The sequence below is a fragment of the Aythya fuligula genome, chromosome 25 (genome assembly GCF_009819795.1).
Source record: "Aythya fuligula isolate bAytFul2 chromosome 25, bAytFul2.pri, whole genome shotgun sequence".
Classification (NCBI taxonomy): domain Eukaryota; kingdom Metazoa; phylum Chordata; class Aves; order Anseriformes; family Anatidae; genus Aythya; species Aythya fuligula.
The window spans coordinates 6,395,343-6,423,158 of NC_045583.1; the positions used below are offsets into that span (position 1 = coordinate 6,395,343).

The following is a 27,816-nucleotide window of genomic DNA, read 5'->3' on the forward strand; positions in this document are numbered from 1 at the left end:
GCTCCAGACAGGAGGGGCTTCCAGACAGGTCCTTTCAAAGCCTGCCTGGACAGGTTGCCCTGAGGCATGAAGGTCAAGGGGTCAATCTGAGACCACCACCACTGAAATCTCTGGGGGCTGCCTCCTCCCAAATCAAACTGTGCCATTGCATATGTTGGCATCTTCATCCTGTCCACGATCCCATTTTTGCTGACGAGATATGCACACCTGCATCTGCCTCAGTGAGCAGGAGGTGAATTCTACTTTTCCACTTTAATCACATTAAAAATGCAGAAACACTGCCTAAAGCCTTGGTGCTGGAGGAGCATGGTGATGTCTGAGGAGCTGCCCTGAGCTGAAGCATGGGTAGAAGAAATTCAAGAGTCTATCAAGAAAATGAATAGTAACAAATGGCCAGGTCCAGATGGTCTTAAGCACATATTTCCACGCAGGATATGATAATCCTAGCAATCCCATGGGTAAACCTGACAGAAGAAGCATGGCCAGTGAGGCCTTTCAGGAAGAAACAATGCTTCACCAGTCAGAATGGAAAGGAAAATCTTTTTGGGTACTAACATCTGTTTAAAAGATAGGAAGTGATGTATCAAATCTGAGGTGTCCTTAGGAAGGTATGGTTTGGCGAGAGAGGAAGTGTCCTGGAGAAGATTCCAGCATCCTGGAAAAGTCACATTTGGGAGAGCTGGATGATCCAGCTGGGAAAGGGAGAGAAGGAAAGGGCTATGACACAGGTCACTAAAATCCTGAACTGTCGCGAATGGTTACAGAAATGATAACAGAAAAAGTAAATGACACTTAGAGAAATTTCCAAGCGGCAAATGTGAAGGCAGCACATGAAGTTGTTTCCCACACAGCTTCAGTGTGCAAAGCTGCTGGAGGCAGCCAGGGTTCAGCTGCCAGACCTTCAGGTCCCAGGCCTGAACACCAAGCTTGCCTTGGGGTGTTAACTGCTGCAGTGGCATTTACCTTCTGCCCTTCATAACCTCCGCAGAGGAAGCAGGGACATCCATCCTGTTGTCACACCATGCCCCATTCCATGGCCTATGTGTTCCTCCTGACACCTGCAAAAGCCACACTGGTAAATAAAATCTAACCTGGGGAATGACCTGGCTGTCAGCACCGACCATCTGCAGCTCAGGTGCAAGGTCTTCTCCATGCAGTCCGTCAGCCCAAGTAGTGGTGTGGACTGGAAATTCTGCATAACCCATGATGTCTAGGCATGTGCCTCAATTCAAGGTTCACTCCTGGGTGCTGTGATGTTTTAGGTATGGACACCACTCTCTGCACATCAGAGGTGCTGTGGCAAGTGCCTTGTGCTGCTTTTCATGTAAACCCAGGTGGCATGTGCCAGACACGGGCCCTGTCCTTTCTCCAGGGCTGTTTGGGCTCATGGTATTCATGCCACCTTTCACATCTCATACTTTAAGACATCCTGTTTTTCATGCTTGCTTAATCACCATGCCGGTTAACCACACAATGACTGAATCCGGCAGCTAGAAGCACCACAGCCTCCGGGGGAGCTGACACAGGAAGGAACAAATCAAGGTCTGGCAGGGGTAGATGTACCAAGGGCTGCTAAACCCATGGCCTGTCTCTGAGCATCCCCAAACAGAAGCTGTTTCCTTCTGGCTTTAAATCTCCTGCTGCTGCTGTCTCTGGCTGGGAACTGGTTTGGTCCCACACAGAACAGCCACTGGGAGAGTATTCGGAAACAGTTGCTCTGAAGTTGGTGCAAAGTGATTTTGCTCATCAGCTTGGCTCACCACCACCACCACCACCCCCACCACCTCCCAGCTCACCAGCTGCCCTGGTGCTGACAGCAAATCGAGAGAGTGAAGAAAGGCAAAACCACACGAAACCAAAAAAGCTGAACACTGCTTTTCAAGGATCCTGCACAACTGCAGAAGTCAAAGCTGTCAGGCAAGGCAAAGGCAGAGCTCAGGCCCCACTGGAGAGCCCTGTGCCACTCCATGCAGACAGGGAGACCAGCAGGGTCAGACAATGATTTGTAAAACTGAAGACTTCAAAGTTCTCCTTCATTGCTGAGTTCCCCTGGTCCATTCCTGCTGCTCTGCTCCTGGCCCTGACCATCAGTTTGGAGCCTTGTACAGGGCCTGCCAGGGTTTCAGTCTCACAAATAGGATTTGCAAAGACATCCAGCACTTGGGATAAGAGCCTGACAAACTGCAGGAACCCTCACTTCCCAGCTCAGCAGTGAAGTAGAATAAAATCCCCCTTGCAGGGGCCCTTGGGTTGTGGGATGCAATACAGCAGAGTTTGCATCTGAAATTCAACTTGTGCTGGCACCGTCTCTGATAATTCATGTAGGGGACCCCTCTGGCAATCTGGGTCCTGAACCAGACCCAGCCTTTCCCACACTTTCCTGGCTCATGTCACCCATCCTAAATCTCAGCCAGGGTTTCAGCTGTGTGATGGTTCAACTTGCTTTATGGCATCCAGCTGTTTACCCCAAAGCAGGAAGGTACCCTCTTGCTTTTTAAATTGAATCTGTGAATACCAGAGGCAGGTGATTTAAAAGCAAAAGGAACCCAAAAAGTCTCCAGGTCTTCACTGTTCCAGGAAGACCACTTCCCACCAGTCTCTAATTGCTTGCAGATTGCCCAACTGTGGAAGTGAGACTGCTTCCAGCTGCTGCAGATTAAATGCAGCTTGTAAAATCATAATTTATTTTTCCATTCCCCTCTCACTCTTCGATATTTTTAAGACAACTGGTAACCTAGAAAAGCTCTTACATTGTATGGCCAAACTCACTTTTGGATGCAGCCCAAAGACATGATAGAAAGCCAAGGTCAATGTTTTTATATGAGCTTCAAGCCTCATTTCTTGAGATCTCCATCTGCGATTAGGATGAATGGTTCAGTGCCTCCACTTGCATTGGCTTTGCCAAAACATCACCAGTGACATCCCTTTGTGTGACATTTAAAATCAAAATTTCAAGTCTTTGCATGGAGTGACTTCATTCTAAAAAGAGAGCACAACTCTTCAGAAGGATAGTTAGGATGCTGGAAATATGCAGATTTTACCCCAAGATTTTGTTTCTCCAACACAGTGAATTTTCTTCCTGAGAACTACAGTAAATTTCAGTTTATTTCATCATGAAAAAAGAGTGGTGAGTTCATCCAGGGAATGTATCTCAAACCTCATCCTTGCCCCACTCTTCATAACCTGAATGTCTCCCCTCTGCTCCATCTCATCTTCAAACCCCCTTGTTACACATGCAGAACGCTGACCCCATGCTCCAAGGTATGTTTTAGCTATTTTATTGAACTTTGTGTATGAAATAACAGTTTTAAGTTCTAATGAAAAACATTAAAAAAATAAATTCAACATCAGGTAAAAAAGTCACACAACCAAAAAAAAATCACTCATGTTTACTGGTAACTGAACACAAGACCCATGGCGCAGTGGAGATCACCAGGACAACAAGATGCATTGGCTTGTTTTAGCATCAGACCAGTATCAACAGAACAAGTTGAAACAAGTGAAACACAGTTCACTGGCCAAACCAAAATAAAAAAGAAATCAGAGCAACAAGACTGCACTTTACGTCTCCAGTCAAAAATTGCATTGTTTCTGTGACACCTGATCACTCCTTGCAGAGAAGACTGCTTGGTTTTTCAGTCTGATGCACTGAATTTCACAAGGCAATATTTCACTGTTCAAATATATCCATGCGTGGTCCTGCTGAGACAGTCATGGAGACCTTTCAGTACCACCCAAATCACTCACAGCCCAGTGACAAGCACACAGACACGGGAAAGCAAAGTCAAAATTATATCCAGCCATCTCAGTCACAGGAAGAAACCATGAAAATAAATTGCATAGTAAATGATGGGAAATTAATAAATGAGGACCTCCTCCTGTGTTGGAGTCAGGCTGCAGTCGGTCAGGCTGCAGCAGCCCTCTCCTGCAATGTTTTTGGGACCTCCTTGAAAGGTCCTAAATTCAGCCATGGGAATACTCCACCCTCAACAATAAAGGCAACTTTCTTCCTAACACATCATCTTAGGTGCACACACATTAAGTTTTTAGGCATTGCTTTACTGGCACTGCAAGGCCTGAATAACTTGAATGGTCAAGTCGCCCTCCCCATACACTAATGGCAGCAAGAGGGGCATGGCAGCAAACACATCATTTTGCTCTAAAACCACCCCATTTCAAGTACTGGTCTGCGATTTCCTGGCATTGCTACTTCTCTTAATGTAATTAATTGTGCATGTCCAGATATTTCAATGACTTTCCTGATGCCAGGTAAGGTGTTCTTCTCCAAAATCACCCTCAGAAATTGTAGGATCCATCTGAAACAGTATCAGTGGCCTGGCTTCAGAGTAGTCAGAGAAAATGGGTATGGAAACATACTGGGGACAGCAGCATTTCAGGCCATTTATTTTGAAGATGCACTGATGATGTCATCTTGGAGAGGGCAGAAAAGTGTGAAAAAGAAAGGCAATTTACCTGTATCAAAGGCTGGCAGACAAAAACACCAGGATTACAGAGCTTTGCAATTTAAAGGGGCCACGGCATGGCTTTAATCTCAGCTCAAGGGATAACCTTCTAGAGGAGTCTTTGTAACAAAAAGAAAAGCAATAGAGTGGGGAGCACACTGTCTCCCAGAGCTTTTTAGGAGAGAAAAACTGTCCCTTTAATTCCTTAATTTTAAAATATTTCAGTAGTGGTAGCAGCACGTGAGCATCTGTTTCAGAGAACATCCGCATGTGTATAATTACAACCATCTGCACACAAAGGCTGATTTTTGAGGGTTCTCACCAGCACTTGTGGAGAGAGGCTGGAGGCCAGGCCAGTACTGCAGGAATCCTGACTTTTTCCCCAAATCTAGGGGAGCAAGCAGAACCTCACAGCACTGTGTGCATCATTTCTGAAAGCCCTCTCCAGCCATGCTGCTGAGCCCCATTCCACCCACTGTGTCCCTGAGTGTTCATGAGCACCCTTGTAGCAATTGAGACACCTTGTGAAATCTTTTGCTTTCTAATTTTGCCTGTTTCTTACAACATCCCTTGGCTGGTGTGCATGAACATCATCCTAGTGGCTTTATGCAACCCTACAGCCTCAAGTACCACCCTGTCCCCTTGAGAGTTTGACAGAGCCCTCCAGTGCCACTTAGAGCATCCTACTGGTTTTCCTTGCAAATCTTCCAGGTTGGGCCCCACAGCAAAACTCTTGTTCACTTTAATATCAGCCTGAAAGGGAGAAGGGATGGTGGGCAGCATTTGCTGCAGACAGCAGCTGGAATGTATACATGTTCAGTGTCTCAAGAGCATGTACAATGCATGAGTTCTCATCATCTGAACATAGCTTTGAAGGGCCATGAATAAAGATGAGCAGCCTGCAGTAGGATGATTATGTGAATAAATATATGCTACTTTTTTTGGATTTTCTCTTGCTGTCAGCCATCATTAAATCAGTTGTTTTTTGTTTTTTTTTTTTTTTTTTTAATTGACTGGATATATTTTTTATTTGTCTTCCCTTGCCAAAGTCAGACCTCTCTCCCCACCCCCTTCCAAAATGGCATTTCAAAATGGCTCTCCTGACATGATGGTTATCTTTAAAACACAAAAGACTATATTCAGAGTCGTGGCAACACAGATAATATACTGGACCAACAGTTGAAGTCTATAAAACTCACAGTTACTTTGATAAAGCACATTAACAATCAGCTGGTTCAGCAACCAAGCAAAAGAAATCCAACAGCATGGAGCACACGTTTGCCAAATGGTGGTTTCATTCCCAGAGCCACTATGTACAATATCAAGAACAGGCTGAAATTAGGCAAATTTCCATCGCTTTGAGATGTCTGTTGGGCAGGTTTGGGGCTGCATGGAAGAAGCAGAGTGGCCAGAACTCGTGGGCCATCTCTGCTTTAGGAGCTCTGGCTCAAACCTGACCCATAAAAGGCTCTGCTCTTCCCGTCACTTTGTTCTTCAAAGCACACATTTCAAACCATAACTGGGAGATGCTTTAACACAGTGGCTATTGAAACCGGAAAAGGTATTACACACACACATATGCCATAAAAAAACTCTCTGTAACACCAGTGAAAAATAAAAATAACTTTTGTACTGATACATTCTATCCCCCCTCTTAAGGGCTACTATTTCATGTTCCAAAAGAAACTAAATTTAACACCTTTGGGACAAGGACTTCCCAAGAGCCGGGGCTGTGATGCAGTCCAGAAAATCAACTCTCCTCCTGCCAATGTGTGATCTCGTCTGGTGCTGGTGCCCTGCAGGTGACACAGACTACCTGCTGAGGGATGCTGGATCTGACCTGCCATGAGCACTTGGGGCTATTTGCAGCCCAAACCCACCAGCATGGCAGAAAGGTGCTTGCACCTCAAGATATTTTCAGATTTGCCAAAGTTTTTGTTCAGTCTCCTTTGCAGCCTCAGGAGCAGGCTGCAAATGTCTTGTGCTGCAGAGGAAACTGCAAACAAATATTTTTTGCAGCTATTTAGCAGTTTGGGATGTGACATCATCCCAAAGAGTCCAGGTCCATCTACCCTGAGCCTGCTGGCAGCTCCATCCTCTGCAGTGGGGAAGAGAGCACTGCTAGGTTATTTGGGGCTCACAGTGAAGGAACTGGGCTCATTCCCCAGACACTGGACACATGTTTGTGGTCCAAGCATTAATTTTGGTACTGGGGAACTGCAGCACAAACCAGCCTGGGGAGAGGACACAGTTGCCCTTTACAGGACATGAGAATGGATGCCTGGGATACCTGGGAAATTGGGTTGTTACCTGTGCCAGGTTAAGTTACAGTTAGCCATGAGGTGACAATGCCTGCGAGCCCATCCTCAGAGCATCCATGCTGTGGTTATCACCAGATCCTCAGGGATTTGCTGGCAGAGCAATGTATGGGGTTGAGGCAGAGGGGATGCCTCTCCCAGCCACCTTGGGCTGGCCTTCAGGTAGGACGTGGCCAACAGTGAGGATAATGAGAGCCATTGCTCCAATTAGCTTTAATTTGAGCTTTTTTGGATTTCACACCTCAGAGAGCTCCATTGCCATAGTTCCCTGGCACCCCCAGCTCATCTCGTGGGCTCAGGGACCTGCTCCTGGGCTTCTGACAGCAACCTCGGCCCTCAGCCCACCTTCCTCTGCTCCCATTGCTGCTGAAGCCACCGTGGAGCCTGGTACCAGCAGCACCACACCCACACCCTTCCCAATGCATCCGCAGCTACAGGGTTCCTACCACACTGGAAATAAATGCAATCAAGCCCAAGAAACCCTGTCCTACTAAGGGCCAGATGAACTCTTGCTCTTAGTTCCCCAAGGTAACCAATGTAGCTTTGAGTAGCACTGCTGTTTTTTCACTTTTTTTCTTTGCTTAGCATCCCAGCCCATTTTCCCTGTCCTGCACCTGTGCAGAGCTTCAGTGACTTTTGTTTTGGGAAGCCAGAGAATTGCTTCTGTGGCTCCACCACCACCATAGGTGCACGGGCACAGGAGGAATTCAAGCCCAAAAACGAGCCGTGGTTTGTTGTTGTTATTTTTTTGTTGTTGTTGTTTTGTTTTTAAATTAATAAATAAACATGACCTCACCAAAGTCAACATGTCCTTTTGAGAACCACATCAACTCCCCACAGTGGAGGGAATTTCTCAATTCTAATTTTGGTTGAAGTTTGCATGCAGGGCTTAGCCAGAAATGAGGACAACGTCTGCTGCTGAAGTACAGACAAGTCCAGAGCTTTCCCAGTTCCAGAGGACAGCTCAGAAGCCTACCTGGGCTTTGTTTGTCTTCAAAGCTCTGCTGCAAGAAGACGTGGTGCAGACAGATGGTTGCTTTGTCATGGGTGTTCCCCTGAGCTTTCCCCCTTCAGAGCCTTTCTTCCAGGTAGATGTTTATTTTTAAAAGCATCCTCACTTGGGCTGTGACAGAGCATCCCACACATCTCCCGTGGATATTTCCTGTCCATGCCCAGGGTCTTGTTTGAAATGTGGGTGAACAGCTCAGCTCCCAGCATGTTGGTGGATGCAGCCCAGGAAAGCCAGGTTTTGCCGTCACCCTCCATGATGGTCTCAAGAGTCTACTTCACGCATGCTCCCATTTGGGCTCCCATTGCCTCCCCTTGTGCATCTTCTGCTTCAGAATCAGCCAGTTCATTTCACTTGGGCCAGCCCTGATGAGTGACTTGCTTTTGCAACAGCTACAAGAACCTCTTTCTCCTCCCTGCAGAGGTATTGTAGTGCAGGTGCAGAGGTTCTTGTGCCCAGCTCAATCCCACCAACATTAGTTTCACGCAGATATCCAACTTTCTGCAAGTATTGCCTTGCTTCTGCAACGGAGCATGTGCTGGGCATGTTTTAGCCTCAAAGCTGGGATGGCAGCAGGGTGCAGATGGAGCTGGGGAGGTGGATGAAGTGAGAGCCAGAAGCAAGAGAGAGCATCTACCCCTTTGCTGCTTGCATTGTACCTCTGCAGACCATTTATCCTTTTGAATCAGGCTGATGCTTACCTATACTGTCCTAGGAAATGCACTGAGGTTATAAACTGCCCAGTTTTGACAGCTTCACAGTGGACAGCCCACAGGGGAAGCCAGCCGAGCAAAAAAACACCAGTGTGCAAAATAAACCAGTGGTGGGCGGAGCAGTGATGCATTTCCCTTTTATTATAGTATTAGGAATAAAATACTATAATATTCACTTGGGACCAAAGTACTGTGTAGGAGCAGAGACAGGTACATGAGCTCTCGTGAAATGAAGTAGGGCATGACAACTCAGGATTGGGTTTTTCAGCTATTCCAGCCCTGGAAAAACTGTCTTTTCTTCTTTTCTTTTTTTTTTTTTTTTTTTTTTTTTTTTTTTTTTTTTTTTTTTTTTTTTTTTTTCCCACAGAGTTTCTGAAAGCAAGGCACAACTTGTGGACTGGCTGACATGATTTTCCTCAATGTTGGTAGAGATGGGATTTTCCTGGTGCATTATGAGGACTTGAAGTAAATCACAGCTTTGGTGTGGCACATTCCTACTTATAAAGAGTGTGTACAGGAAAGCCAGAAAATAGAACTTATTCACTTCCCACTGCTGAAAAAAGCCTGTGTCATTGGAAAGAGAACACTGTGAGCAACTGAATTTTCCCCATTTCCCTCCCATCCCAAGTGAAATATTTGGACTGCTTATTAGCAGCTCTGCTTAACATTTCCTTTCTGGTTACTTAACCTTTTATATATATATATAAAAGGTTATATATATATATATATATATTAATGAAATAATGTCCAAATGATTTCCACCTCCCCTCTGCCTTTTTTCTGGATTTGTTCAGTTTCATTATATTGCACATGATCTGAAAATAATCTTCCAGCTGAAAAGATGATCCCTGGTACATAATGCACTTGTGTTAGAAGACACAGATAGCATAGCAAATGTTTAACATGTTGGAGTGCAGGAGGACGGACCTTCCATCTGTCGAGGTTGGGATGTGTGTGATTTTCTTTGAGGTGTTTTATTCTTCAACACAGTCCTGAAGCTCTTAAATTCGAAGCTTCTGTTATCTGTTGGGCAGATCAAACAACAGTTTTTATGCACAGCCTGGCTTTGAAAACAAGCAACACATTGTTATTTTTTCAAGGCAAAGTGGAATAGATCTTGCACATTGGTCCCCTTGGACAACTTTACATCCTCATTCCTCACAAATGAAAAGGGAAAATTTGCTAATTAAAATTGCTTAACAGACTAAATACAACACGGTCTAAAGAGAGCTAAATCTAGAAAAAGATTCATTAAACATATTTCAATTATTAACTCTTATCTCACATTAATGACAAGTTCCAAATCCAATCCAGAATAATTAGCATGAAGTGGGTTTTCCTTATCACGTTTTTATCTTAATCAAGCTGGGTTTGTGAAGACTTGATATGATTTACATGGTATTAAGCAACTGCTCATAAATCTGATGCAGATTTCCTGAGATCAGCAAAGGGAGTGCAAGAGCAGGGGCTGATCTCACTCCCAAACTACAGGCTGAGCCTTCCAAGATCCTGACATAAAATCTTTATTCCACTGCTTTCATCACTCTCATCTTCTGAAAATTTGTCCTCTGCTTTCAGTCCATAACCCAGCAATGGGAGCATCACTCTGCCCACCCATGGATGGGACACAGCCCTATTTTTACAGGGTGTTGCAGGTTCACAGGCATTACACACCAAATGGGTCCTGAATTCTACCTCTTTCAAGGTGATATTTCAAGTGGGAATTAGTAAAGTTTCCTATAGAGAGGTTCATTAACTATATTAAAACCAGCGTGTGGTGTGCACTAATAAGACGAGCACTACCACCAAATCAGATTACGTGAGCCAGGTGCTTTGTTAGCAGCTGGTGATGAGACAGCCATGGGAAGGATCTGTGTTAATGGGTTAGAGCCGAGTGCTAACGAACCCAGACCCAGTGGTCCCAGCTCAGCCACCAAGCCCTTCCCCAAAAGGAGCCTGCTTTCCCTCAGGGGAGACACAGGCTGGAGACAGCAAGCTGGCAAGGTAGGACAGAATCCATGCTCTTTGGATGCTGTGGGTGATGAGAGCAGGGAGAGGAAAGGGGGAGGTAGGATTTTCCACAGGAATCAAATATGCCGTGCAAAGCAGCATGGTATTTGGGGAAATACGCTCGCAGCAGGGCTTAGAGCTCCTTGTAAGGGTCTCAAGGCATGCAGCTGCCCAAGCACCCGCTTATCCTGCTGTGCCAGAAAGGCAAGTCATGTGCTGAACATGAACTGGGGCTTGGGGCTTAAAGGGGGGATTACATCCCGCCCCCACCTGCCAGCAGGGAAGCACTCCTACTTTCCTCAGGATCTGTGGTAACACCACTGGGATCCCCCAGCATGGCTGGAGGGTTACACAAATGCAACCCAAATGAAGCCTTACTCTGAGTGCTCAGCCAGAACGGCTGCAGCTTGGGCAATGCCCTTCATTTGACGGAAGAGGGACAGCAGAGAGTGAGTTCTGCACACCCAGTACTAGGTGTACGAGGGCACGCTCCAGGCACGTGCTCAGCCCCAGGGGCTACAGCACAGCAAAGCTTGCTGCTGCAGGAGCTGTCTCACCGGGCACTTCCTGAGTGCTGAGACACCTTGGCATGTAGTGAGATGAACCGGGATGGAGATCAAGGGACACAAATGCAAGCAGAGCCCAGCTTTCTTGACCCAACCCAATCCAGCACTTTTGGGTACCCCAGTGTCTTTCCAGGATGTATCCCTGCCCTTGTAGACAGAAATTCCAAATCCTCAGCCTAAGGATAACGTTATTTCACCAAATTCAGCTAGAAGAATAGTGGGAGTGAGAAGTCACAAGCATTCAATAGATGGTGGTGCTCTGATTCCTGAAGGGATGCAGATGTATTCCCAGCATACAGGGGTGATGAAATCCTCCCCACTTCAACAGAAACAGAGGATATTAAACAGCAGCCATGGAAACTAGATGTTTTTCAAAAGGTGAAGCCAAATAACTTGTATCCAAGAGGTTGGAGCTGGTGAAGCAGCTCGCAAGACTGTGTGCATTGAGCATTTCTTGAGTCCTGGACCTGGAGGAAATCCAGGACTGGAAAATAGCTCCTGTTGGGCCAACTTTTTAAGGGATAAACAAAGTGACCTGCAAAAGTATGGGTCTGTCTCTCTTCCTCTGATCCCAAATAACATGCTGGAATGGCTGAGGCTTTGAATACAGAATTAAAGTGCAGGATGTAATTGATAACAATTAATGCAGGTTTGGGGAAAACAGATCTAATCACATTAACTTGATAGCTCTTCTTACTGAGCTCCAAGAATGGCTGATAAAGGTAAGTGCTATCGTAATATTTTTCTGTAAGGGACCTGCATGACATCTTGGTTAAGAAAATGGAGCAATAAAGTCAATTTGCAGGACACTTCGCAAAGCAGATGAACCCAAGCTGCAATAACTTTTTGCTTCTCCTTGTGTATGCTTTGCTTTCCCTGTTCAGCACATTTTGCAGCCAAAATGAGAGAGACATTGCTGAAAGGTTTGGTCACTTTGAGACAGTCCCAGGAGATGAACATCCAAGTCTGAATTTACAGTACACAGGTTCATGTTTAACCCAAAGTCCTGGGTTACACATTTTTGTCCTGCTGTGACAGCCCAAGGTCCAAATCATTACTGAGTTGTTTAATGGATGCAGAGACCAGCAAGGAGGGAGAAGAGAATTTTGACTACAAATGTATGGAGATTTTGGGAGAAATGGAGCATAAGGATGAAAATGCAAGTGCAAAGATTGAAGAACCAAAGGAAATGGGAAGGGGAGACATAGTGCAGAGCTGGTGTCCCTGGGAAGCATGGTAAAAAACTGGGCTTTGCTCCAGATGGGGGAAATCACCCCAGTTTATGAGTTTTGGGGGGTCTACATAGTCTGTAACCTTCAAGTAAGCTGAAAACCATAAAGTCTTTGGGTGATTTCTTACTTAGTGCTCTAAAACCGCCTCTTCCTTCCACATCACATTTCAATGCTGTATTTCCAAACATTAAGCAAAGTCACTCGGTGTCATTTTACAGGTAAGAGAAACTGAAGCCAGAGGACTTGACCTGCCCAAAAAAACACCCAGCAGGCCAGGAGCAAACACAGCCTAGACCTCGCTCATACTTCAGGTCTGCACCACAGTGAAGCCTGTTTTCATGGACCAGCTGCAAAACTGCACAGCATCAACATCCACACTGCAGTGCACTAAGATCATTTTTTTTCTACCACTTAGCCAAACAGCAAATACATTTTTTCTGAAATGCAAAAATGCTTTGTGAAGTGTGCGTTCATCCTTTCTGTGCCCCGTTACAGTTTACATTACATTTGGGTGCTCATGAGAGCAAGATCCTGAACAAAGGTGCTGCTACAGGAGCCCTGCTCTCCCCCTGGAACTGAGCCCTCAGTGCTGCTGCAGCTGATCAAACCATGACACAATGCAAAAGGATTTTCCATATCTATCCGCTATGGAAGAAGCAAGCAGAGCAGCTGGTGCTGGTCAGCATCAAAATAAAGCCAAATGCACTCTGCTTCCTTGACAGCCAGAGCAGAGATAGCCAGTGGCTGATGTAGTTGTGTGAGCCGCACATCCGAATCAAGTCTTCCCACACAGTATGTGTAAAGATGCTAAAAATGAAATGCAACAAATGCAGAAGAGCAACAGACATGACAAAACATAGCTATACTCTGAAAAGCATCTGAATTACAAGTCGCAAGGAAATGAATCAGTACTGAACAAACCCAGCAACACATGCTGCCGTTTGCATCGCTTATCCAGGGGTCTTTCCATCTGCCAGCATGTCTGGGCAAAGATTATTGCTGTTATGAGCAGGTGAAGAGCAGCTATCAGGAAGTATTTTAGCTGCTCCCAACCACAGTGACAAGCTGAATGAGATAGGAGACAGGTTTTAATTTACTGGAGCATGTCCTGCTTCATAAGGAGAAAACTGATGGTGCCCTGCAGGGACGTTCATGCATGAAGGTTTCCCTGTCCTGCTACAGAGCACCCTCAGCACTGAATAGTCAGGCTTTGTGAGTAATAAGACATGGACAGATTCGTGAAACTTGTGAGGTGCAAAAGCAGTGCCTTGTTCGTGGAGGGAAAAGTAAGCAGGGGGCTCACAGGGGATTTTCTCAGAGCATTTTTGGATGAGTTTTGCCAGCAGCAGGGATAACATGGCTCCATCTGAAAGAGCAGCATGGGACCCCGCACCCACCCTTTTTCCATATGGCGGATGGTTCTCATGAGCAAAAAATATGATTTGCTTTCTCCCAGTGACAAACAGCAGGAGCACAGACAGCAGCCCTGACGCCTTCCAAGCACAGAGCAGCAAACACGCGTCCTGTTAGGTGGGATGAATATCTCATTGACGGAGGCACCATTACTCATTTTCCTGCTCAGGAAGCCAAATGCAGAAGTAAAAGGTCTCGATTGTGTCCAGGGCTTGGTCACAGCAGAATCACGAGTGTACAGTGTAGAAGCTGGCTGCAGTGGGGTCGTTGTTGGGGCTGCTCTGCAGTGCTCTCCCAGGAGCAGATGTGCCCCACACTGTGCAATGGCTCTGTTGTTCATCAGAGCTCCACACCAGTCCTATTTGTGCCCTAAGAAAGCCCTAAATCACCACTCCTACAAAATATTCCAACACTCCCCTCCCACCCCCAATGAAGGAGCAGTTCCCTGAACCAGGGAACATCCACACCCAGATGTCCCCATCAGCAGGGTGATGGCTGCGGCCCCAGCCGTGTGGTTCTCAAGGCAAATGTCCAATTGCAGACACGCATCACTCCAGACCTCGCCACCCAATGTCTGGTTCCTCATGCTGGTGAGGGCTCAGGCCACCCTGCACCCACGGGGCTGGCAGCCTGCAGCTGTGTCAGTGCAGCCCCTGCTATGCAAACAGCACTAGGGGTGCTGCTAAGTGCAGCACAGCAACAGCCTGTCCTGAGCACATGCCTCAGCTACACAGCACCACCCAAAGACATGCACCAGAGAGCCAAGAAACCTCTTCAGGCTATGGGTGTGAACCCACAACAGAGAAGGGTGCAGAAGAACAGTACCAGCTCCATGGCAGTGAAAGAATTTATAGGACATTGCCCTACCCATGGCATCCTATTATGTGCAGAAAAACCCTATTTGCCTGCGCCCACTTGATTGCCTTGGCACAAGGACGCAGGTGTGTACCACAGACTGAACATTCCTTACCAGTACACACAGTGCATGAGATTGAAGGGTAGAATGCTTTATGGTTAAATCCTATATGTCTGTTTTCACTTTCAGGTTTGCAGCCGGCCCAGAGATCACTTGTTAAAGCATTGAAATAGGGAAGAAGGCAGTGCCTTGCATCAGGCTGGGATGGGAGCCTCCATGCACTCTTACACAGATATGCATATTTTAAAAGCTTGGCAGAAAGAGGGCTCCAAACTACACAATTAAACAGATTTCATGCAGAATGCTATCCACAAGCACAAACTGCCACAAGAGACCTTGTCCTGCTCTGCCAGGAGTGACCCCTTGGCAGCAGATGAGCTCCTGATGGCTCCTTTCCTTCTGCTGGGGAAGCTGCTGGTCTGCCCTTCATCTCTGCTAAACAGTCCATAAACTGGTGATGACAAAGAAAAAACAGTTTATTTTGTCCCTTTTGTCAAGTAATGGAGCAGCAACAATTGCCTGGAAAGAAATCAGGCCCTCCTGGAGCAGAGATATCCCCCAGATCTCCTATGTGTCCACACCTGGGCGGGACAGATCCTGTCTTGTCTCCACTAGTACCTGGAGAGCACCTATTGGGCTGGAGAGCAACAGAACCTTTTTAGAAGAATGTAGGCCTGAAAACACACAAAAAAGGGGTAAATAAGCAGGAGAAAAAAGTGAGAACATCAAAGCACCAAGCAGAAGGGTCAGGCAAGGGGTTGCTGCATGTCCCCTGTGTTCCCCTGAATCAAAGGGGGGCTGACCCTGTTCCGGGGTGGCATCCAGGACCAAAAAGCATCTGGGGAGGCAGGGACCCTAAATGTCAGCCAGGAGCCCTGGGCAATGACTTTTCTCCACTCAAGGCAGCAAGCTGTGCCATCCAAGCCCTGTGTCTTGCCTTGGGCATGCTTGGTGTCCAGATAAATTAGTTTCTTCGCAGCCTGCAAAGACTGGGGTTTAATGTTGGTTCCCAGGTAGTGGTTAAAACAGTCCTAAAACTGAAGAGGAGGCACATTGCAAGACAGCACAGGAAGCCCAATAACCAGCTGGCTATGAAGGGAGCAGTCTCGCAGCACTCCTTCCAATTCCTGCCGGGACATGCTCAGCAGCCACTTTCAGAGGAGCGTCAGACCGTGCAACAGCACAAAGTGTTTCTCTCACCGTACGTTACCAAGTGAGACACTGACAGCACAGAGGGAAGAAGCAGACAGAAATGGGGCAGAGTATAGCAGGGATATCCCTGGTTTTTTCTGCTTGCTACTACATCTCCAATTTCTGTGTATATCTTAAAGATGGAGCAGCAGTGCTTTGATGTTTTTCAGCAATGCCATTCTGTGCTTTAACAACTACAGTGGATGAAGTGGCTTCCTTACCATCTCCCTGATATTGTATCTCTAACTGACAATACAATCCGTTTTCAGCTATTCTGCCTCCACAAAATAAGGCGGGGATTAGACAGGAAAGCAAACGAACAACCAGCAAAGTTTCTGCTTATTTTAGATTGCATTGAAACTGAAAATTGTATGCTGCCAGTTCCAGGCAAACATGTGGTTTCTGTGCAGCTGCCACAGCAAAAATGCAGAAGCAAAACTCATCGGTGAGCTCTCCCAAGGGGGAGTGCTTCCACTGCTTTTAAACTCAAATCCTCCTTTTAGGAACAGGCATGTGGAAAGGCTTTAATAACAATAAGTGAGAGTTTATAGCAAGAAACGACATCTCAGCCTGCCAGCAGTCTGGGGAAAAGGTGCTTGGGGGTATTCCAGAAAGCCCCGTGTTCATCAGTGCTCCCTGGGAAGCTGTCAGGATGAAGGATGCCAGGGCTGTCACCACCTGCAATGCTGTGGAGCATCCCCCTAATAAAGATGGTTTGAGCAGATCCTCAGCTGGAGAAAACTACCACAGTTCCAATAAAGCTGTCACATACCATTAGCTAAGAAGCTGCTTTGATGTTTTCCTTGGTTATTAATGTTTTATTAACTGGTGAGGACACTTGGGCTAAGGAAGAGTGTTACATGTATATGTTACAAACTGTCCTGACCCTTTTAACATCTGGGTCTTTTAAAGTCCCAGCTAAACTCCAATTTTGATGTGGCCAGTCTCTCTCAGAACAAATCCCCTTTTCCGTACCTTAGGAAAGTGCACAACTTGCACAGGTTGGGGTCAAATTGTTCTTTATTGAAGGAGGCATTTGGTGGCATTCCCGTGCACTTCACCACCTGCAAGGAGTCTCTTTGCTCTCAGCCCAAAAGCCAGTGAAATTGAGCACAGCTGGGGACCGGGTGCTTAAAGCCACTCCATGCCCTATGACCTGCCAGCCCCATAAGCTTGCTTCCACCACAGGGACCAGCCTGAAACACCAAAATTCAGCAAATAACTCCTTTTTATGCAGAATTGAAGAAATCCCACTATACAAAAGCAGCACAGCTTTCCTTCAGTGCCTGCCTACCTAGAACTCACTGTGCAGCACTAAAAAGCAAAGTGGAAAGCAAATATAATCAGAGGAGCCATAGGATGGTATTCCATTTACCTGACATGCACAAAAATACATGAAGGCAACCAGGGGAGCTGGAAAACAAAACCAACGAGTGGAAAACATGAGGTTTGTTCCCAAAAGCAATGTTATCTTACAATGCAAAAAAATCTCTACCCCGTGCAAAGCTCACCTGATCCCATCAGATGTCCTTTGGCCCCTGGTGTACACAGAATGATGAAGGAGGCACGCTTTCCCTGGAGGGGTTTGGGTTACTTTTCAATCCTGCTCTTAATAGATCTGCATTTGTCCCCCTTGTTTCCAAAGTCTGCCACACTTTCCCAGCTGAGTTTTCCTGGTGGCTGCTCGGGGCCATTCTTGCCCTTGGAGGATGCTTTGGGGGAGCTTCAGGGTTTCATGTGGCATGGGGCAAGCACGGTTCTTGGTGGTGTAGCGCCACTGCTGCTATGTCCAAGCGGCTGCTCATGTCTGCAGGACAAGGCTTGGCTCCCAGATTTCACTGCCAAGGTGTGAACTCTTCTGGGAGGAAGAGGAGAGTTTTGGGGTGTGCTTATTGCCTACAGGTGGGTGTTTGGTTCATGGGGACACGGTGCAGAAGCGGGTGCAGCGACAATATGGGGATGCAGGGATGGGTGCCCTGCGAGTTGCAGAGACACAGTGTCCTGCGGAATGGCAGGGCTGGAACCATCTGGAAGCGTTTTTGCAGGAACGACAAGGACCAAGGGGGATGGGAGAAAGGATGCCATGACAACCTTTTGGAGTTTCCCAGGAAACTAGGGTAGCCATGGCAACTGTATCACTCCAGTCCAAATTAGTGACTTCCGTTGGAAGGCGTGTTCACCACTCTAATATTCTTGCGATAAGCAGCTGTATCTCTCCTAAATGCATTGCAAAAAGGTGGAAATATCCCTTTTTGTCCAGCTTGGTGGATCTGAGGCTGCATGGCCACAGCAAGGAGCCCATAGCAGAGCTGGCATCTCCTGGTCCTCGCCGGCATCGCTCCCTGCATACCATAACCATTCAATTTTGCCTTTTGCCTTCCCCTAGAGCACACAGACCCGCTGTGTGGCCACAGATTTTATGCTGGATGGAATAATGCCATAGTGCTGCAGGGGAAGGGAATTAAGAATAGAAAATTAGTATTTTTGTTTTGTTTTGTTTTTGTTTTTTTTTTGTTTGTTTTGTTGTTGTTGTTGTTGTTGTTGTTTTGTTTTGTCTTTAAGTCAGAACTGATTGCACTTGGTCTCTGACCAGATTAGAATTTCATAAATGATCTAGTGGGAGAGAAAAGGCAATCTGTGATGTGCCCTAACGGCACACCACATGTTTCAATATTAAGCACCATTTAACAATGTGGTAACAGAGACTCTCTGCAAAATTAAATGGTTGTTTCCTCCCAGCCCCCTTATAGTGTGCTCTGCAACATGTTTTCCTCATCTCCCCACCCAATCCAGGGCTGCTAATCCAACAAGTGAGCTTATGTGATGGAAGGGAAATCGGCTCCACGCTGCCTGTAGGGAAGGGGGGGGGAGAAATCAGGAGCAAAGCAAGATGTCCCCAAAAGCAAGAAAACAAAAGCAGCCCTGCAACACGTTGCAGAACAAACACCTGCTTCAGCGGTGAGAGTGTTTTGTCTTCTTCTTCCACCTCTTTAACTGTTAGCTGTCCTCTTTTCTTCAGAGCAATTTAAATCCCTTTAAGATCTTTAGAAAGGAAAGATCTAAAAAAATAAACGTATAAAAACAAGGGCATACATAGACTGACGATGGTGCATGTTCCACACAACACCAAGTACATAGTCACTTTGCATTTATTATTTTTTACCACATCCTCGGGTTTTGCTGCTGTTTTGTTTTTAAACATCCGTAAAGATCTTTTTGATATTCACACAGTTGGGATTGTTTGTGGTTGTGCAGTTCCCTGTCTTAAAGGCAGCCTGTTTGAATGCACTGTGGTTGATTCCCCCCTCCTCTATCACCATGTACTCGGACTTGCTGAGGGTGGAATTGCTGCGCGCCTTCCTCATCTCCTCGGTAGACGAGAGGTGCTGGCAGCTCCCAACATGCATGTACTGGGCTTGCTCCTCGCCTTCTGTCTCCCGGTGGTAGAAATAGTTGAAATTGGAGACTATCACGGGCACGGGCAGAGCAATGGTTAGCACCCCCGCGATGGCACACAGAGACCCCACAATCTTGCCCCCAATGGTGATGGGGTGCATGTCCCCATAGCCCACTGTGGTCATGGTCACCACCGCCCACCAGAAGGCATCAGGGATGCTACTGAAACCTGAACTGGGGTCATCAGCTTCTGCGAAGTAGACAGCACTGGAGAAGAGGATGACGCCGATGAAGAGGAAGAAAATGAGCAAGCCCAGCTCCCTCATGCTGGCTTTGAGGGTCTGCCCCAGGATCTGCAGTCCCTTGGAGTGTCGGGAGAGCTTGAAGATGCGGAAGACCCTGACCAGACGGATGACTCGGAGGATGGCCAGGGACATGGCTTGCTGGCCATTGCCTTGCCTCTCTGCCAGCTCAGTGCCCAGTGTGATGAAGTAGGGGATAATGGCCACAATGTCAATGATGTTCATGATGTTCTTGGAGAAGGTGGCCTTGCTGGGGCAGGCAAAGAAGCGGACCAGCAGCTCAAAGGAGAACCAGATGATGCACAAAGTCTCCACCACAAAGAAAGGATCAGTGAAGGATGACACCATGGAAGTGGCCGAGGACGAGGAGTTGGTGAAAACATCAGGTGGGAGAGGGCCACCGCCTGTCCCGAAGGTCCCCCCAGTTCCCTCATAGTCGTGGTCATCCCTGAATTCAGGCAGGGTCTCCAAACAGAAGATGACGATGGAGATAAGGATGACCAGGACAGAGACGATGGCAATGCCTCGGGCTGGCCCAGAGCTCTCGGGATATTCAAAGAGCAGCCACACCTGACGCTGAAACTCCTTGTCTGGGAGTGGCCGCTGCTCCTCCCGAATGAAACCTTCATCCTCCCGGAACTTCTCCATGGCCTCCTCCCCTAGCTGGTAGAAGCGAATCTCCTCAGAGAAGATATCGATGGGGACGTTGACGGGCCGTCGGATGCGCCCACCTGACTGGTAGTAATAGAGGATGGCGTCGAAGCTGGGCCGGTTGCGGTCAAAAAAATACTCATTGCGGAGGGGGTCGAAGTAGCGCATCCTCTTACGGGGGTCTCCCAGCAGCGTTTCAGGGAACTGCGCCAGTGTCTTGAGCTGGGTCTCGAACCGCAGCCCGGAGATGTTGATCACCACCCGCTCGCAGCACTCGTGCTCCCCACTGCCCGCGGGGTGACCGGTGGGGCCGGCAGCCGGAGGCAGAGGGTGGTCGTAGCGGTCCCCCACCAGCAAAGGGTGCGGATGTTGCGGCTCCTCCAGCAGGGGGTCTCCGCCGCCGCCCCCCCCCACCACGGTCATGCTGCCTTCCTCCGCCTCCTCGCCCTCTTCCTCCTCGTGGGGCCGGGGGCCGGCGGGGGGCGGCTGCTCGGTGTAGCCCAGGTTGTGGTGGCTGCTGCTCGGCGGCCGGCCGGCGGAAGAGGCAGCCGGAGAGTGGAGCAAGCTCCGGCGCTCGTCCATAAAGGTATGGGGCGGAAGGGGAAAGGGGGGGGCGGGAGGGAGAGGCGGCGGTCGGAGCCTCTTCTTCCTCCTCCTCCTCCTCCAGGCAGAGGCAGAAGCAGCCGTCCCGCTCCTCCGGCGGCCGCCGCGGCTCTGAGCAGCCGAGGCTGCTCTCAAAAAATCCGCCCCCAGCCCTGGCACCGCCTCGCTCAGCCGCCAGAGCACCCCCCGGCCCTGCCCCGCAGACACCCCCCCGTCTCACTGCCCCCTCGGCCAGGGGAGCCCCTCGGGCACGGCTCGGGCATGGCCTGGAGGGAATCGGCGCCTTGGCCGGGGGGCGCCGGGGGGCGTCGCGAGGCTTGGAGCGGGCGCGGATTTGGCGCTGGCTGGAGGCGCATAGGGCAGAGAGCATGGGGGGGGGGGGGAGGGAAGAGTGGGAAAGGGGGAGTGCGTGTGTGTACCCGTGTGCAAGGGCGTGTGTGTGCAAAAGTACGTGTGCACACATTTGCCTTTGCGTGTGCATGTATGTGTGTGGGTGTGCTTGCGTGTGTGCATGTTCATATGTTTGTACATGCACGTGTGCATGTGCACACACAAGTATGTGTACGTGCACGTGTGAGCATGTGTGCACATGCATATGTGTGCATGCCTATCTGCATGCACATACTTGCATGTGTGCATGTGCATCCCCAGAACAAAATCAACGGCAAAGTGAAGCTGAGCCACCTCGACAAAGGCAGTTTCACTCTGATCCCCGGTCTGCATTTCAGACTTTCCTGCAAGGCTTTCTTTTTTTTTCTTGCTTCAGCTGATCTCTTTTGCAAATAATTCAGCTTTGGTCAAATGGGATTTTTTTTTTTTTTTAAGAAAGCCCCCTCCACAGATACGTTGTGCTGGCAACTGCAGCATCCCGACGACACATGCACACAGGGACACCCCCGCACAGTCCTTGCACCCTGCTCTTCCACCCTGGTTCCCCATTTTCCCAAGCCCCCTTGGTGGCTCCCTAGAAGTGCTTGCATTCCAGCCATGTGCCAGGTGAGGCTGCAGGAATTCAGGCCATTGCTGTGACTGTGCGAGCCAGGCCGGGGCTGTGTATGAACGGCCACCACACTGCCACTCCCACAGGAGCCCCACCATGGAGGAGGCAAAAACCCTGCCAGCAGCCCTGCTTCAGCTTCTCACCATGGTTATTTTTAACAAGCACAGCCTCCAGAAGGTAGGGAGAGAAACAGATGAAAAGATCAAACTTATTTATACTTTAAATTAGAAACAAGCTGTACAAAATATACAAACCCATGGGGGAAAACAGCAATAAATATTTCTGTAGGAGCCGAGTCTGTACTACACATGGAAACAGATCTGAGCAAGCCCAGCCTGCCTTCCCCTTTCTGCTGACAGGTCTGAGAGGGGGTTACAAGCCCCCAGGCAGCAGATGTCATGGAGGTACCCCATTGTCAGCCTCAGCGAGGTGTCTGGCCCAAAGGATGCTCCTGGATGTGGTGTGTGGCCAACCACCAACCACCAGCAGTAGCGCTGCCCTGGTGCTACGTTTTTCACGTTGGCAGCAGGGCAGCAGCTCAGCACGGCTGTTGGAAGACAGCCATATGAAGGGACACTCATCTGCAGGCCATGTCACCCTGCCCTGGCCTTGGACACACATTCCTTGTCACTACCCCCTCAGCTTTAAGCCCCTTTTTTTGAGTCCTGTGCTGTTTACTGCTGAGTGTTGCCCAGGACAAGGGAGCTAGGGCAACAGGCTTCTGGCCTTGCTCCCCCACCATTCCTATGGCAATTAACAATGCTAATCAGCAACATGTTTCCAGCAAAGCATCCCTCCCATTCTACACAGCATCACATGGGACAAAGCAGGAAACTGAGCTCCAGGGCATCTTTAACCCCTGAAGTGCCATTACTCTTTAGAGGATCAGAAAAAATCCTGGAAACAACCGTTCCTATCCAAAACCTAGGCACTGCTGTCTGCAGTTTTCATGATTGTGCAACAGCCATCATCTGCTCCCTGCATACATGTGTGTAGCACTTACAGAGTTTTCTGGCTCATCTCTTTGCTAGGATTTCTGCCAATAAATCACTGTCATCTGGTCGAAGACAAACAAACAGGGCTGCTTTATACCATAAACATTTATTGATTACAAAAGGCTTAAAGCAACAAGGCATAACATCTATAATTGCAACAGTTTACATGGATCTTAGTTGGGGGAAATTCTTTGGAAATCAGTGCCGGCCCTATCAAGAGGGCCATGTACCTTCAGGATGCTGCTGGGAAAAGCCCTTCCCTTAGAACCAGGTGGAGGACTGGTTCCCCCATCAGCTGTAGTGCAGCAACAGACATTAATCCCTCAGCTCTGGGCAGCTCTGGTCCAGCATCACCTGGTTCAAAGAATTTTTGGGGGGTCTAGCCCAATGGCCCAAAGCACTGTGTGGCTGCCTGGCCCTCTTTCTTCCTTGCTGCTTCCACCCAATCCTATCAAATCTAATTAAGTTCTGTCAGGCCAGCAGCTCACTACAGCACCTCCAGCCCTGCAGGCAACCCTGCAGGGGGAGAGGAGGGGGGTTGCACACAGGCACATCACCAAGCCCACAGTTGGTCAAGCAGCCCAGATTGTGTCCCAACCACTTGAGCATGGTTGCAGAGGCATGGGGTCAGTTTGGGTCCAGGACAACCAGTGCTGATAAAAGCCTAGGGGAAGGGACATCTCTGCAGTCTCCCTGTTGCTTTCCTGCAAAGTGCAGCATTAAACACTCCTCCAGGCTGTGGCTTTTCTGTTTAATGCAAGATGTCCACATCCTTCCCCTGTGAGATCCTCTCTGCTTTTTCATCCAATTCTTCCGTTGCATCTGGTCTCAACAAATTTAATTTTATTCCTAAAGGCCATTTAGGAGATTCCCCCGTGCAATGATCTACAGGCTTACCTATAACATCAGCTGCAGTTACTACAAAGTAGAAGAGAAAGCATCACTCTTCATCCTGTGGCCTTCTTGGGGTGGATTTCCAAGCAGTGAGGACACAGCTTCACCTTTCCCACTGCCAGACCAACCCAATGGGGGTACTCCTTCAGACTCCTCCCTGAGCACAGAAAGCCTCCAGACCCTTCATCCCAACCCCCAGCTGGTCCCAGGCATGGGTTCCCTGCCTTGAAACCTTGCCAAACTCCATCTCAAGGAGCCTTTTGGGCTTGGCCTTGTTCCACCCCACCCCTGCCTTATCCCCTGCTTGCCCCACTCAGCGCTGTGTGTCCTCCAGCCTCAACACCTGTGTGTGTTGGAGAGTTCTGCCCTCCCTCATTCTGAATGGGAACCTGCCTCCATTGACAAATCTGGGACAAATTTGCTATTCTTTATTTCTGAGGATCAGAAACCTTTCAGTGCTAACACTGCTACAATAATACCTTAATGCACCATAAATGTATTGTCTCTCTTCCCACAGCAGGGAAAGCACAAAGCTCCAGCTGCTCCACTGGGACAGGATTAACTCACTCATGACAATTCTCATGTTGTTTTGGAAGCATGAGTTCACCTTGACCTATCTCTGCGGCTTGTAGCCATACTCAATCATAATTCTGTGCAAACATTACAGGTGAAGGGTCAACACTTCCAGCTGGGTCACTCATTACTTCCTGGGCAGAGCTGAAACTTTTGCAAATGGGTCTGCAGAGGACCTTCAGCATCAGACAGCTCAGCACCAACTCAACTTCTCAAAATTAACTTGGAGTAACACAAGTTATGTAGCTAAAACAGATGAACGGATGCTATAACCATGCTTTGCTTAGTTTGCTTCAGCCAGGTTTAGTTGCTTGCTCTCGATGTAACCTGCAGCTGGTTCTTCCCTGCCAGCTTATCCCTGATTTAATTACAGTTTTTTGCTCTGCAGCTGGGGAGTAAGTCCTACATCGCTACCACTGTCTCCAGAGTGACCAGTCCTGCCATCCCCACCTTTTCTCTCATGCAGACAGGCAGTGGGAATATCCCTGCAGCCTCAGATGCTCCCATCTCACCTCTGTGCCAGGCAAGATCATGGAGCAGACCCTTCTGGAAACTCTGCTAAGGCACATGGAAAGTAAGGAGGTGACTGGTGATGGCCAATGTGGCTTCACTAAGGGCAGATCATGCCTCACATATCTGGTGGCATTCTATGATGGGGCTGTAGCATCGGTGGATAGCAGAACAGCAGCTGACATCACCTACCTGGACTTGTGCAAAGCACTTGACACTGTCCCCCATAGTATCATTGTCTCTAAAGCTGAGAAATACGGATTTGATGGCAGGACCATTCAGTGGGTAAGGAACTGGCTGGGTGGTCGCACTCAAAGAGTTGCAGTCAACAGCTTGATGTCCAGGTGGAGACCAGTGATGAATTGTGTTCCCCAGCAGTCAGTACTGGGACCGGCGCTGTTTGGCATCTTTGTCAGCGACATGGACAGTGGCATTGAGTGCACCCTTGGCAAGTTTGCTGAGGAGACCGAGCTGCATGGTGTGGTGAACACACTGGAGGGAAGGGATGCCATCCAGAGAGACCTGGACAGGACTGAGAGGTGGGCCTGGGAAAATCTCATGAGGTTCAACAAGGCCAAGCGCAAGGGCCTGCACCTGGGTCGGGGCAATCCCAAGCACAAATACAGCACAAATACACATGAGTAGAAAGAGAACATCCTTGAAGAGAAGGCCCTGGGGGTACTGGTGGATGAAAAACTGAACACGAGCCAGCAATGGGCGCTTGCAGCCCAGAAAGCCAACTGTACCCTGCACCAAAAGCAGCATGGCAAGCAGGGTGATGGAGGGGATTGTCCCCTCTGCTCTGCTCTCATGAGACCTCACCTGGAGTCCTGCTTTCAGCTTTGGAGCCCCCAGCATAAGAAAGATGTGGACCTGTCAGAACAAGTCCAGAGGAGGGCCACCAAGATGATAAAGGTGCTGGAGCACATCTCCAACAAAGGCTGAGGACATTTGGGTTGTTCTGCTTGGAGAAGGGGAGGCTCTGGGGAGACCTTACAGCAGCCTTCCAGTGCCTACAAGGGGCTTCAAGAAAGCTGGAGAGGGACTCTTTGTCAGGGGGTGTACGGATAGGACAAGGACTAATGGCTTAAAGCTAAAATAGAGTAGGTTTAGATTGGGTGTAAGGAGGAAATTCTTTACTATGAGGCTGGTGAGGCATTGGAACAGGTTGGCCAGAGAAGCTGTGGATGCCCCATCCCTGGAAATGTTTAAGGCCAGTTTGGATGGGACTTTGAACAGCCTGGTCTGGTGGAAGGTGTCCCTGCACATGGCATGAGGGTTATAATTAGATGATATTTAAGGTCCCTTCCAAACCAAACCATCCTATGATTCTATGACCCATTCAGGAGAGAAGTGCTGTCATCCCAGTGTACACAGAGGTGGGCTCACAGATGTCTGGCTTCCTTCAAATCAGGCATCCTGTCCCATCATTTCCTTGTCAAGCCACAAAAGCACCAAATGAGGGTAACACCTCTGGGTTGACAAATTCTGCCCTACTTGCCTCTGCCAATGCCACCCAGGAGGCAGCAGGAGGCATGGGAAGTGATTCTTGATTTCCCAGAATGAATCTGGTGTTCTAACCATAAAGCATGTGGTCCTTGCTCCTGTCCCTGTCTTAGACTCTGGGTGTCAGTCAGTTATGGAGCAAACCCTTGAATCTCTCCGTGCCTCAGTTTCTCATCTGTATATTAGGAGAATACTTCTCGCCTCCCACTTACAGTCTATTTAAATCCTGCACCAGAAGTCTTTTGCTGAGCTCACGGTTGGAAAAGATGAGAAAGATACAGAAACTTAGGGTAGGGAGCAAAAATCAATGTTTTCTGAATACTGTGGCTTGCTTAAAAGTCAGCACAGGTGAAGAGCATTCCTGCAAGATCCATACAAACCCTTAACAAGGCATTTAGCACCAAGCACAATGGGTTACAAAAACACGAGGTCCTCTCCTACTGCAGCAATCCAGCTAACAAATGCGGCACATCTTTAGAGAACAATCATTACTATTAGTAAATGGGGGAAGAGAAAATCAAACTGCCATCCCAAAATAATCAAGTATGGACAGGAACTTTTTGTTGTTGTTGTTGTTGTTGATGATGATGCTGTGGATTTACCAGGAGTATTGCATTACTTTGCCATCAAAGAACCAGATTTTGTGGCTAAACAAGATCAGCCAAATTACTCTGCATCGCCTTGTTATTTCATGTGGTATCTCCCTCAGCTTTAATGGAGCTCCTGAGCTAAATTCCATCCAATGCTTTGGAGACCAAGGAGTTAAAACTCAGGATAGAGTCAGATCTATTTTAATATCCTAAAAATGTGATTACAGGGTGGGATTATGTTGGCCAAACAATGTTAATGCAAATTCCCCTGTAATGAGGATCATGTTCCGGGCCTTCACAATGACAGCAAAATGATATCGTGACTTCTTATGCAGCTCCTGTTGCATGCCATTATTTGGTCATTAAGATATAAGATTACATTGACAAAGAAATTTAACCACAAATCCATGGAGATTGCATGGCAGTGGTGCTGTGTTTTCATTACGGACTTACAAACATCCACACAGGTGCTGGACGGCTGCATTTTGGCACAGTCAGCAGGATGCAAAGCGGCTGCCTGGGGGCTCTTGCATGATGCAGGGAGAGCATCAGCCCTAAATCAGGCAAGAGCTGGGTGCAGAGATGTGACAGCCCCTGTTTGGGGCAGGAGGAGTCATTGCTTGTGCTTTGCTGAATAATTTATTCCAGGCATGTCACTTCTGCTTGGGTTTGGTGACACTCATCCCATCCAGTGAGCTGGCACAAGGCAGCATTTGCAGACTACTTACACCAAGCAAAGCTGACAGCAGCAAAAACTTTGATATCAGCCCCTCTGACAGCCAAGACCAGCCATCCGTCTCAATGTGGTTGGAGCAGTCTGCCCTAACCCACAGGATTGGTCTCTTTGCAACAATATTCTAAGTGAAATTTTCAGGTGAAATTCAAGACATTCAGGGTGTGTTGCTGCCCAACTCTGTTCAGCTGCACAAACAATTCTGTTCTTAAATAACACCATTTGGTTTGTA

At 48.1% G+C, this 27,816-nt stretch overlaps 1 protein-coding gene and 1 long non-coding RNA gene across 2 annotated transcripts; both read right to left on the bottom strand.

Annotated features, from left to right (window-relative positions):
• Nucleotides 1-8,908: 8,908 nt before the first annotated feature.
• Nucleotides 8,909-18,310, bottom strand: LOC116498830. The gene is made up of 3 exons (XR_004254198.1): nucleotides 17,343-18,310; nucleotides 9,431-9,526; nucleotides 8,909-9,067 (listed from the first exon to the last, which is right to left on the bottom strand). It is a non-coding gene; the product is annotated as an uncharacterized LOC116498830 (long non-coding RNA).
• Nucleotides 18,311-18,347: 37 nt separating this feature from the next.
• LOC116498805 (potassium voltage-gated channel subfamily A member 3-like) lies at nucleotides 18,348-20,762 on the bottom strand. The gene has a single exon (XM_032203227.1). It carries the CDS (start codon nucleotides 20,760-20,762, stop codon nucleotides 19,026-19,028), a length of 1,737 nt encoding a protein of 578 aa, XP_032059118.1. The 3' UTR covers nucleotides 18,348-19,025.
• Between the last annotated feature and the right edge of the window lie 7,054 nt (nucleotides 20,763-27,816).